The sequence below is a fragment of the Manacus candei genome, unplaced genomic scaffold, assembly GCF_025592945.1.
Source record: "Manacus candei isolate 608988 ecotype Guabito, Panama unplaced genomic scaffold, ASM2559294v1 h1tg000019l, whole genome shotgun sequence".
In the NCBI taxonomy this organism is placed as follows: domain Eukaryota; kingdom Metazoa; phylum Chordata; class Aves; order Passeriformes; family Pipridae; genus Manacus; species Manacus candei.
The window spans coordinates 5,021,976-5,035,503 of NW_026138067.1; the positions used below are offsets into that span (position 1 = coordinate 5,021,976).

The following is a 13,528-nucleotide window of genomic DNA, read 5'->3' on the forward strand; positions in this document are numbered from 1 at the left end:
AATCAATCGTGATCCAGCTCCTCAGCTTATGAAACAGCTTGATGATGGTTTGACCTTAGTGTCTTGAGGTTAAAGGAAGAACAGGAACAAAAGAGGATATTTAAAAGTGATTTTTTTTGTTCTCTGTGCTTTATTTTCACTTCAGTTTACCTGATAGGATTATTTATTCATTGTTTTGTGGGGTTTTTTTTGTTTTACTTGGCTACAGCAGGGCTTTTAAAAAAAACCTTTATTGCTAATATAAAATTTTGCATAAAGTTTCAATCTGTTTGCTTTGAATCACACAGTTTAAGAAAGGGAATTTAGAACATGAAGTGAAAACCTCAGTAAAACTCAGTAAATACTTACATTGAGTTTGTCATTAAATACAAGTATGCAAGAGTTCTGCTCCCAAGAAGGGTATTTTGACTGTATATGGTAAAACTGAAAATGTCCTGCCTTAGCCAGTGAGGTGAAGCTCCATAACAACACATCCCTTTCAGTGTAATGTTATCTTCCAGAGTGACAAAGAATCTAAACTCCATCACTTTGGCTGGACTCAGATCAGAATTGGAATTGGGGATCCTCTCACTTTGAAATGACCACATTTTAATAAAGGGAACTTAGACTTCTTAAATCTAAGAATATGATTAAATTTTATTTGGACTATTGGGAACATAATCCTGGGCCTTGCATTATTTTCCAACTACATTTCCTCTGCCTGGAGTCTTTAAGTGCACTGCAATGTTGGACTGGATTAAAACCTAGCAATCTTCTACAACCAAAGTATGAGGAGAGGGTGATGACTGGATCAGCATTAGAAGCATATAGGAGATTTTAATTTTTGTGTTTCTGACTATTAATTATTTTAACTAATGTGGTTTCTGGTGGTTTTTTTCATAGAGCGTGGTCATGGTTGTTTTCAGTGAGGATAAAAACAGAGATGAACAGCTGAAATACTGGAAGTACTGGCATTCCCGGCAGCACACAGCTAAACAGAGGGTCCTCGACATTGGTAAGTGTAAGAAGATCTCCAGATGTTTCAGGGAAGATTTCAGATATGGAAAGCTCTGATACCTTGCACAGTACCGCAGTTTTTGGCAATGGCTCATCCCTGCTAGGACTGGACAATAGGGTCTATGGAGCAGGATAGGGAGCATGCAGAAGGAATGGTTCTCAGTAGTTACACAGAAGAGCTGCCCCGTGCATATGTATTTAGTGATCCACCTTCTGCAGCTGGGAAGTCGGGGTCTGCACCTCCTCAAGAGTGGCAGAATGTTTGTTTTCTTTAGTTTTTCAAAGGCTGATCCAGTCTTTGATCCAGTAACAATAGCAGCCAGTAACAGTTGTGTTAGCTAATTGATGTGGAAGTGCAGGCTGAGAATGAGGATGCCATCATCCTGGTGACTGCAGACGAGGGCACAGGACTCCTACACTCGAAGACTTGGAGTCTTGTTGGTGTCAGCACTGAGGGAGAACAAGCTCTGGTGTGCTATCCTGAGAGATCTGTTTACCGTTCATCCCATCTAAGGTATTTACAAGCCTCTTTCAGCCACAGCTGCCCTATCCACATGCTTGGGAGATTTTAGCAGAGGAAGAACACGTACCTTCTGCCAAGGAGCCTGAAGTTTGAATCAATGGCAGTGTCTAGACATCAAGTGCTTCTCCCCTCCCACATGCAGTTTACACATGCAGCCATCTGCAGGATTCCAGTCAAAGGAGTCGGCAAGACCAAAGCAGACAAAGTCTATCTTGTTTTGACCGCCTGAGGGAACCAAACCATTGAATGGCAGGAATGAGAGGAGGCAGAGAGGAGTTTGAAAACAAAGCAGGGTTACTGGTAAAGAACACCACAAGACTTCAGGGGCAATTGAACTGGGTGATCAGGGAATCAGTACCTAAGTGTTTCTACTCACACAATGCCTTTAGCCTTTGAAATGCTGCAGCCTCCTCGGAGCTCCACTTAAGGTCAAGTGTGTTTTGTCAAAGCAGCTCCTCCCGAATCTCCTCTCTGCCTCTTATCATCATTGTTCTGGCTGAACTGTTTCCCCAACTTCTTTGGGTTTTTTCCTTTTTTCTTTCCTTGCCCTTTGGTATAGTTCAGGCAGTAAAATCGCCACCCGAGACCAAATAACTCCTATTGTGACACGTTAAAAGAGCAAGTGTGCCACGTCACAGCTATTTCTGAAGGCTGCCTACTTTTTTGTACTAGTCACTACAAGCTTACAGTACTAAATGCTCATACCTTTGAAAGTATGCGCTCATGAGCTTGTTCCACTGCCATGCCAACACCCTCTGACTCCACTGTACTTGTAGTGTCCTGGCACATTTCAGTCCCTTTCCCCAATGAGTCAGCTTATGATGCATATTCTGTAAAATAGTGCTCTGCAAAACAAGTGCTGTACATGAGCTGTGTGTTTACCTGTGTTAAAGTGAACGTCTTTTAATTTTCCGTTGGTTTGAGATGAAATAGGTCTGTGCTGACTTTTGAGGCACTCTGGTGCATATTCTTTATTTGGACTGCAAACACGAGCACAGCCCAGTGTAGTAAGACTTATTGACTCCTTGTCAGATGTAAGAGCTGTAAGAGCATGGTTCACCTCAGAGTTTTCAGAAGAAAGACCCAGATGTTGCTCAGTAGTGTTTTCTTGAGAACAACTGAAATATGGCCTTAGCCCTTACCAAGTATGGTATTTCTGAAGTACATTTAATTTTCTTTGGCACTTACCTTATGCCTATTTGGTTTATTAGGCCAGAATAGCTCCCAACTACATTTCCCATACAAGTAGCAATCTCCCAGTTTTACCATCAAATGATCTAAATGAGAAACAATCCAAATTTGAAGCTGGCCCTCCTTGAACCAGATAACCTCTAGGGATTCCTTCCATCCAAAATTATATTGAATGACTCTATGAAGATTTCCCTTTACATTAAAAATTCAGGACCTTGTATGGGTCCTGTAAAGGAATACTGAGTTAGTGTCCAGGCCCCAAAGTTAACAGAGAGAATTAGGTGTCTGTATATCTGCATCACCTGTTCCATATATATTTATAGTCTTTAATATTATTTTAACTTGATGTTTGTAGCATGTTTAACATCTGTGAATTCTTTTTAATTGTTTATGAATGCACTTTTAATCTAGAGCATGATGTGGTCTTTAGCAGGCAGAACATCAAATGAGTTTGGGATGCTCTAGTTCTGGGCTCCAGCTGTTCAGCCCTCAGATAGGGGTGGGGACTGTGCTTATGCTGCTTTCTGCAGTGGCACAGGTCTGTCTGTCTGCCTTCTGGCGTGCAGTTATATTTTGGAGATCAGAGGAAATAGTGACTTGCTGCTTCACTCCAATCACATTGGGGTCAGTCACTGCTTTAATTTGTTTTGTGTACTGGCTGGTGCACCTCCTGGGAGAAAGGATGGTTGAATGGGTTAGATGCAGTACCCCGTCTGTAGATGCATTGATATTAATAGCATAAGCTTGTACTTACATGTAAGCAAGTCAGTGCTTGAGGAATAAACCTGAAGGCTTTGATGCTTATTAAGCAAGAAGGTAAGGCATTTTCTAAAATTTAGGCTGTCTGCTATAATTGATTTTTCTGAAGAAGGAGGAAGGCATGTTCACTCTTTTTAGCATGAGTAAAGAGGGCAAAAAAACCAGCTGTCTTTTTCACAGTGCTGTGATGTTTGATCACTAGCTTTTTCTTTTAAAATAATGTGAAATAAATAATTCAATACTAAGTTGCAGCAAATATTGATTATTTAGAATCAGTACAATAATTTGTGAAATACCAGGACAGGTTCAAATATGAAGAGTGGGTGTGGAATCTTTGTGCTCCAGAAACTTGCCTATGTTTTTTTTTTTTGGATAGTTTGTATTATTTATGTGCACTGCTACTATATATATATATATACAAAGAAGCTACAAAGGCTACTACAAAGTTATGTAATGCATGATTAGTAGTTAAAATTAAAAATTTGCCATTGTTTACTATGCAGTTTATGTAACACAAGAGGAAATAATTCCTGTACAGCCATTTTCTTGAATATTGAAAAACCCCAACTTTCTCTTTCTGGTAACTCACAGCAGCAGAAGCGGAAAAATTGTAGTCACTCTATCAGCTTTCAAATATCCTTGGATGTAAATTCTTTCTTAATCAACTGAAGATCCTTCTTTAATTGTCTGTAAATTGAGAGGAATAGGATACACTTCTACTTTTTAACAGCGTGTCACATAGACACTCCGTGAGATTTGTGTATGGCAATTAAGGAAGCAGAGGCATGTGTTGGGGGAAGGGAAGGGTTGGTGGGATGTGAGGTTCTGACAGCCTTTTAGGAGAAGAAAACAAGTGTCTTTACGAGACATCTTGTTCATGTCTTTCCAAAGTGCACCTACACAGCACGCCCATATGCAGCAGTCAGTTGCACAAGGCACTTTCTGGTGAATCATAAATTTAGAGGTGGGTGGATGTGTGCACATGCATATTAAACTACTTATGTGTCTTGTAATTCTTCTCATTTGCATTCCCATACTGAATTTAGATAGTGAAGCCAATGACTTCAGTTAGAAAGGAGATCTGAGTTCTTGGTGGGAATGAAAAGCCTGCCTGCCTTCTCAAATACTGTGTTAATTTACTACATTACCAAATATCTCGTGCTGTTCCTAGGGTCTGAACAGTGATTTTTTTATTATATCCAAAAATCATTTATGTGTCCCAGGGACACAGTTTCACTTGCCTAGTGAGATGTCAGCATTCTTGTGTTTTAGATGAGAGAAAAGTATACTGATTGCATGTCTCAAATGTTAAATAATCCTCCTTGCAGAAATGGTTTTGTTATAAATGATTTCATAGCAGTTATTATGTAGAAATTATTTTTTAGAGACCAACAGTTTAGAAGAGCAAAGGAAATGAATATTGAAACCATTTGTGTGCCTCACAGAATACAAAAACATCCTCTCTCCATAACTTATTACAAAGCTAAGAATCAGCATGCTTCTAAGGCACAGATTTGGGCAAACATTAGATCAAGGGAGTAATTTCAACTCTCTGGCACTGAGTCCAGTTACAACCCTCAGGGGATTCTTAGGAAATATATATGTCCCAGAGAGAGTTGATGCATTTGTGTGAACAATCTGGAAGCTCCTTTAATTAAGCAGATATTACCTGGCACTTCTCTTAATCTGTCAACAAAAGGAAGAAAGTGTGTTAAACTGGCCAGCAAAGGGAGAGAAAAAGGTGGCTTGTTCCTCTTTTCAATAATAAAGACGACCTGGGAGTTGTCTGTTTTACATGGTTTTACACCCTTACTATTTCTAGGGGACTGTTGGGTCAACTATGAAGTCTTCCTCCCTTTTGCTTTCATTCCTTGCTAAAAGCTAGCTTATTGATAATATTAACAGCCCTTTCGGAAGAAGGGAGAAGAAGGTGCAGATTTTGTAGTCAGACAACTTAAAAATACTCTACATTTGTTTGTTTGCTGTTTTAGTTGCATAAAAGCGTTGGGAAAAGGATCTTTGTGGGTTTGTTTCTTTGCAGTTTTTTGTTGGTTTGTTTTTTGTTTTGGTGTTGGTTTTTGTTTGTTTTTTGTTTTCCTTTTTTTTAATAGAGAAACATTGATCCAGCATCTGGTGCAGTTCCTAGGAGACTTGAAAGAGCTGTGCAAGAAATGTACACTACTAATGATATCCTTCAATTATAGCTCTTAGCCTTTTAGAAAGCTTCTTTAGAATTTACTGTAATGCTATTTATTTATGTCAAGTTTTGAACAGTCTCTTTAAATGCTTCAGTAGTTTTTTAGTTAATTTTCCAGTTTTGGCCATTTCTTGGCCAAGCTAATGAAATGCACCTGCTCATTGCCACTAGAGTCACACTTACTTCTTTGTGAGAGCAAGCAATATTTTGTTAGAACATCAGCCAGTGATATACTGTGCGTATGACTCAAGTTGCATTGTATTATCTCTTTGCAATTAAGGTTATTAATGAATCATAAACAGTACAAGAGGTAGTTTTGATGTGTTAGAGAAACTAGACGAAGAAGCAAAGATGTACTATGAACTGTGAAAGTTCAATTTTTTTTCATGGGTCTTTTGTTTGTTTGTTTTTTCTTACAGCTGATTACAAGGAGAGTTTTAATACCATTGGGAATATTGAAGAAATTGCATTCAATGCCGTGTCCTTTACTTGGGACGTCAATGAGGAGGCAAAGGTGAGGAAAAGCCATGCAGATGGTATCACTATATAAATACCATCTATCCATAGTCACTGTTTCACTTCTCTCCTTTTTGACATATAAGAAGGGTTGCTGGTAGGTGCCCAGCCTGAGAAACAGTAGAAATTTTTTTTCTTATTTGCCAAGTCAGGTATAGGACACAAGGTGAATGTTTTCTTTCTCTAAACTATCAACTTCCTTTCTACACTAGGAACATCTCAAATAATCAATACTCTGTAAGTTAGACTATACCTTCCCTTGTGTTGGTGCCATTATTTTTCATAGCGTTACACAGACTGTCCTTGCAATTGGGAACAAATGTATTTTTGAGGACTAATGCATTTTTTTTTACTTTTTTTTTTTTTTTAAATGGTCAAGTACCCTTAGGCATGGAGTTTTTCATTCAGGATTGTGACTGCTAAGTGGATCTATAAACCAGAACAGAAGAGTTTCTTACAGATAAGGTTGTACAAAGGCTGTCAGAGTGCTTCAGCTGCATGGACTAGTGTGGGAGAAGTGAAAAGCTGCCGGTAATTCTAAGAAGAAGTTGGCCCCCGGAAGGCAAACAACAAGGGAAATAGGCTGTGTAAAATGAGTGAGGGTAATGCAGTACTCTTGGGGATGTAGAATTACTAAACAGCAAACACTGTTGAGCTTGGCAAACTCCTGATACCATTTTCATGTTGAATACAAAATGCCCAGTGTTCAAGTAATGCAATGAATCTTTCAAATACAGAGACATCTTCATGCACAATTCCCCACTGCGTTTCTAACAGAGAATTAGAGAGATTGCATTGGAGTGAGTGAGTCCTGTGGGAGACTGTGTCGAGCACGGGGCGATGGTATTAATACTCACTGCCCTGACTTGCTGACTGAAGGTGCTGAGGTTTGTAGTAACAGGGATTTTCATCTCTGATGCACATCTTAAAAAAAAAGACAATAGTTCTGAAAACCACCCAGCTCTTTCAAAAGCAGGCCTTGGTAAACAGAGTTGTACTTGGCCAGTTGCTAATGTAGTTATATTTACTCATCTAATGATTACATTGTCACCGCCTCAGATACTTCCCTGTTATGTGATTCCATTTCAAGCTACAGCTGTATGTTGTCCTCTGCAGTCACAAGAGGTGACTGTTGTGTGTGTGTGTGATCATTATGCAAGGAGATACAGCAAATACAGATTTGGGATCTTCAACACAAACAAACTTTCTCAGGGACCTTTACAGAAGCGCTACCAGGGCTAGAGCATGGCAGTCTTGTCCCACTGGCATCTACCATCCCCGCTGCCAGGGCTGGCAGTTCTTTAACACATTTGCAGCTGCTAGCCAGACTTAGCAAGACACCATGTTGATCTAGAAACAAGACAGTCACATCCACTAATGTCAGGTGTTAACCCTGGGACATTTTGTTCTAATCTCACACCATTCACATTGCTCTTGCCTTTGGTGCCACTACATGAAGAACACAACTGTTGCAATGATCACTGGAAATAAAACATACTAAGATTGTAAAATAAAGACTCTCTTACTGTTGCTGGACTAAAAAACTGTCAGGAGTGAAATTTAAGCCCCTTGTATTTCTGCAGGAAGTATTAATTAAAATGCAAATTAGCTTATGCATATTTATTTTGGGGAATAGTTAATAAATATCTGATCTTTTAGGAGCTTGAACTGCAAATGTATTGATAAAAGTAAGAGGATTCATAACACGCTTTGGTGTTGAGCTATGAAGCATGAATCAGGCTGTATGTGGAAGGTTACCACCTTGCCTGCACTAAAGTGTCTCCCTCCCTGCACGTGTACATGTACCCACTTGCTTGCTCCTGTGGGAGAGTCTAATACAACAACCAGTTGCACCGGGTCTGGGGATTCCCATAGGATGCCCTTGTGGTGTTGGAAAGCTGTAAACTCTGAGGCACGTCACTGAAGGCTGTTTTTTCTCCAGCAATTACCTCATCCAAGAGAGATGAAGAATTTCAAGGCGTAATTACAGACTCTTTTCCTAAGCTTTTTGAATGATGATCTTTCAACTGGCTCCATTGTTTCTGCTCAGTGTTGTTTTCTCTTTTCCACCACAATTTCAAGATTAAAACTTAACCCACTCAGAGGCACAATGGCTTTTCTCTTTGGAGTCAGACAAGAGTAGCACAGAGCAGTTCTTTGCAGGGCCTCTGAGATGAGATGTGATGAAGTACTCTGCTGGCCTGGGAAGTAACAAAGAAAATGGACTTCTTGTTGGAAGTGCACAGGGGAGTGATCTGGAAAATCAAACAAAAGCAGCAGAAATCACATATCCAAATATGCCTGTCTCTCCTGGGAGACTAAATCCCGCATCTAGGAACACCTATCTGGAACATCAGATTTCTCACTTTCTTACTCCACCTGGAGGGCAGCTGATTTAAATCCCTATTTCTCCTCATTTAGAGCCAGATTTCTCCCTCCCACACACAAGCAGAGCAGACACTCCTCCTCCTCCAAGCCTTTCAGGATGAGGGTATAAAAGCACGGGTGTGGCAGCCAGTCTGCCTGCTAACAGTGAGCCTGCTAAGGGTTGATAAGGCAGCATCTCATGTGGGTCTTATGTGGAAGAAACAGGAATTCAGAGGCAGAGGCCTCTATTACCCCAGTAATGTGATTGGAACTGAGCTGTTGGTTCCAACTCCCCGTGCTTGGTGCCTTGTCTTTCAGCTGCTGCTTGGCAGAACTAGTCAATGGAAAGGGAATCTTGTACAGCTCATGTCAAGCTGTGGAATAATCTCACTATTGCTTTGTGTGGACTAAGGAAACAGCACCAAAGTCAGAAACGCCACTCTGCTGGCGTTTCTGCTGCTGTATCTGGTTGACAGCAGTCCCCTTGCCTTCTGGCAGAGCAGAGTTTGTCCTGGTGTATTCTTACCCTTTTCTAGAACAATATCTTTTTCTGCTGGGGCCCTTATCTAGAAGTCGCTGTGGGGCTTGTGGTTCAGAACAGGATACAGGAAAATAAGGGGAAGACTGTAACCATGTCAAACTCTGTCTTATGCTTCCTTAAGACAAATATATTGTACTGTAAGGGAACAGAGGTAGGAAGAGAAGAACAGTTTTGTACAATCCATCTTTGTTTCACTTCTGTATTTAGTTCTGTGTATAAATATGCAACATTTATGGGCAAGGTGATTTTTCAGCTCCCTTTGGTTGAACCTGAATGCTATGTTTGGTATTTTTAAAGGAGTTCTTTAAAAAAAGGTGAGGAAACAAACAACAATTAACAAGAACTGAATGACTTTTAGAAGTCTATTTATATAAATATGCTAGAAGGTAGGTAGTTGCCTTGCTGTTGCCCTATAGAAGATTTTTTTTTGCAGCATCTGGCTGGTTGACAAAGTTCAAGTGGAGGCTTTTGAACAGAGTTCAGCTTCATTTTTGATAGACATTCATCTGTCTGCTTACAGTCTAATCGCTGACAGAAGTTACTTTGCAAGGAAGATAATTATGAACCAGAATCCTCCTGGTCAAAGGAGAATATATTTGTCATAAATCCTACCAATTCCTTGAGATTTGCCTTTTCTGTGATTGGTAATTTTCTAATTTCAAGTGGTTAGGACGGTGTTAATTCTGAAACAGTACATTAATTGAATATTTTTATGGAAAATGCTTTTTAACCTTAAATTCAAAGATGTTACTTCAGTGAGCAGTTGCTAAAGAAAAATGTCACCTTAAAGACACAAAAAATAACTTTCAGTGATACCAAGAGGTTACTGGTTTCTGCTGAGCACCACAACTTGGACATGTGGTAAAGAGACATGTTGGTGGATACATAATTGAGGCAGGTGCTGACATATGCCCTTTGGTGTGCACAGGAGCTGTGCACTCTGTAGTTGTTGTGTATACTTGCGTGCAATCATTGTCCTGCTATATTTAACTGAAATGTAGATCTTTAATCCAAAGCATGCTGAAGCCTCTGGGAACCTTTCCAGGTATTTAATGAGTTTTGGCATAGCCCATACAGTAATAAGCTGTTTTCAAAGAGTGAGTGATTTGCAGGATTAGGTTCTTGGATATTGTGGGCCAAAGTGAGCTCCAATTCCAGCGGGCACAATGGTAAAATCAAGCTTGTAGAGCAGAACTATCTGTAGCAGCGATTTGTATTGTACCAATCCATATTTCTTTAACATTGCTAGTGATACTTAGGACAGGCTTTGACTAGTATAAGAATTATTTTGTTCATAATCACAAATTTCCTTCTTAAGTTACATCAAATTTAATTTAATTTAATTAGGAAGGAAATTAACATTTTCTCTACTGTCAAAATTTAAAGGTTGAAGGAAGAGATGCTTCATTTTGGGGAGTTAGTACCAGAAATTATGTAGGATTAGACTTGGCAACTACTTTAATAATCCATGTCTGTCTGTGCAAGTGTATATATATATATATATATATATATATATGTGAGACATGCACACACATGTGTATATATTAAAGAAGAGTTAACCTGTGGTAGCACATAATGTTGAAATCCAGTGTATACTTGGTAAGTATGCATCTGAGATTCAAGGCAAATGGCATTTTTATGTAGTTGCCTGGGTGTGGTGTGGGTTGAGGAAGCTTCAAAATAGTAGTGCAAACATTTGCTGGAGACATTTGTATTGAAATAAAACAAAGGTTTTACCTTTGTGTGGGATTTATAAGGTAACGGCTGGCAGGAGAAACTATAAAACCACACTTTTTGTGTATAGGAGGAATGATGGGATTGATGTTAGTCATTTGAGAGACGTCACTTAACTCTTTGTTGTTACAGTCTGGAGGGATGAACTTTTTAAAAACAGGGTTTTTAAGACCCATCATCCAGGTGTAGGTACTATGTATTACTGGTATTCAGTAGAGAAACTGCTGTAAGTTTCTGATTTTGTGCCATAACACACTCTTCCCTCCCTTCTGCCCCTGGCTCTTTCTGAGACAATGGGAGCCAGAAAAGTAAATAGTAATGAAAGGCTTATATGAAAAGTTTCGTAACTGTAGACCTTTTAAGGTGTATAAGCTGAGAGATCACAGCAGGAGTCATGTTGGCTGAATTAAATGATAAAAAGGGAAATGCACTTCTGAGCCTTGTTTTCTCTTAAGGCAGCTTACTGTATTTGTGTCTTGTACATCCCTAATTATGCTGCAGTATTTAACAAACAGTCAGTAATTCACATAATAGCAGCTACACCATGGAGGAGTGCCTTCCCTGAAAGAGAGAGTGCTTTTTCTAGACATGCTGTATATCAAACAGAAGAGTTGTCGTTATCTTAGGCCACTTTTGAAACTTTCTCAGCAGCAGATGTTTCTCCAAATTAGTATTTCATTACCAACGGCATGCCTGAGCTGGAGACTAGATGGGTGGAACTCTGCCATTAATTGCTCTAATCTGAGATATACTGACATTAAAAAAAAGACATCACTATAATGACAACCCAATTGATAGCAAAACATTGTTAAAATCCAGTTTGCACAGGGGAAAAAAAAAGTTTGTAAATTAATTCAGATAGACAATTATATTCACTTTTATTAATAGAGTTCTAAGACAAGTGTAGACAGAGCTGGGGAGGGAAACTGATTTCTACTCCTGCTACTGTTATTTCTACTATGCAAGAGACCTCAGGAAGGAGGATCTTAAACCTGGGTATCTGCCAGGAGAAGTAGAGCAGTGCTTTTTCTTTTCACGTCTGAAGATGGGGTTGTTTTGCCCCTTGTCTCATAGAGAGTGGGAGTACCTGCATTATGGACAGGAGGTGAGAAAGAGAGGAAGATGAGGGTTGTAAAGGGCAAAGCAGGCTGTGCTTGGACAGGCAGTTAAAATCATTGCTGCTCAGTGCAGATCACTGCGTTGTGGAGGTGGTTTCTGGTCAGAGCAGGGGAGAGAGAAGGGGACTGTCCAGGTGTTTCCCCAGGTCCTGTTCGCCATAGCAGCCTGCTGTACCACTGTATTAAAACTGGTGCAAATCTTTAGTTGTGCAAAAAAAAAAAAAAAAAGGAGACCCTAAAATCAACTCCAAGAACAGGAATACACCCTCTTCTCCTTCCCCTCTACACACTTCCCATGTTTTCTGAATCTAAAGTCAGTGTTGTGCTTTACAGGAAAGCTAATAGAATATTGCATGGAGACAGAAAATTTCCCCCAAATGAATGATCTATGTTAATTTGAATCCATCTGTCTATCTGTGAGGTGCAAATGATATGGCAGAAAGTATAGTACACTTCATGTACGTGAATGTACAGTCATTGCTTCTCAGAGAGATCCTGATGTATTACTGTGTCGGGACAAGATATTGAATCTTACAGCACATATCTATTATTCATGCTGAATAATCTGTTATTGCTGTATAGGGACTCTTGAAACAATAAAGTCTGTCTTCCCCAGCTGCTCCTACTCTGCTCTGTGATTGTGGTGGCAGTGAAAGAGATGACACACAGTGTATGTAGTTGATTAAGGTGGGACAAGATCTTTTTTTACTTCTCAGCTGAGCATGCAGCAAATGTTGCAGATGTACAAAGTGCTGAGTAGATGCAAAGCCTGCATGTTCCCTCTCACATTTCAACTTACAGTTTGGAAAATCCTTGTGCAGAAGTATGAGCTAAAGTATAGTGAGACTAGATTTCTGTTTTATGCCAAACCTCATTCCACTCCTGTATGTTCACACACAGTTTAAACTGTTGCCCTGACACTGTAAAGGAGTCTGAAGGCAAATGAAATTCAGGCTGTTATATTTCAAAGGCGTATGCGCCCATATCTACACTTACCTTTGGAGCTGGAGGAGAGACCAACTTGTAATTTGAAACAGAAAGAACACTATCAGCTTCAAAATCAGAGTTTCACCTCGGGCCCTTCCCCGCCTCCCTCCTCTTCCCGCAGTTAAAGTTCAACTATTTCGTTTGTAAATGCAGTTCTGTGATAGAATCAGAAGCAGAAAGTGGAGGGGCCATTAGCTCAGTCAGGTAAACAAGCTGGCTCCATCATAAAGACCATGACTGTAATGGTAACTTCTGCCATGAGGGTGAAGTATGCCCCACCAGCCCCGGGAGACCTTCTTTATTCTCAGCTGCCTGTCTTAGGGATGTTGCATTCTGAACAGCCACACGGTTGGTTTATTTTCCCTGTTTGTGGACTGGGGAGGGGTTCCTTCATGCTCTTCCTTCCTGAATCCTCCCAGACCAGTGGCCTGCTGCTCCCTCCTCTGCCCAGCAAGGTGTGCATCAGGTCTGTTTGAGAGACTTGTTTGAGATCTCTTCCTTCCTGAGTGTCAGGTTTCACATCCTCATGTTTCAGGAGATACTGGTGGTTTTCTTTGTCCTTTTCCCTAGTTCACAGTTTTGGGATTTTGTTTGTTTGG

At 40.0% G+C, this 13,528-nt stretch overlaps 1 protein-coding gene across 5 annotated transcripts in view; it reads left to right on the forward strand.

Annotated features, from left to right (window-relative positions):
• GRHL2 (grainyhead like transcription factor 2) overlaps window positions 1–13,528 on the forward strand; it is a 67,642-nt gene that overhangs the window by 25,818 nt on the left and 28,296 nt on the right. For all 5 annotated transcript variants that reach the window (XM_051785341.1, XM_051785340.1, XM_051785339.1 and 2 more), the window contains 2 exons: window positions 883–994; window positions 6,086–6,180. In XM_051785341.1, coding sequence (XP_051641301.1) covers window positions 883–994; window positions 6,086–6,180 — 207 coding nt within the window. The remainder of the gene's footprint in view (window positions 1–882; window positions 995–6,085; window positions 6,181–13,528) is intronic.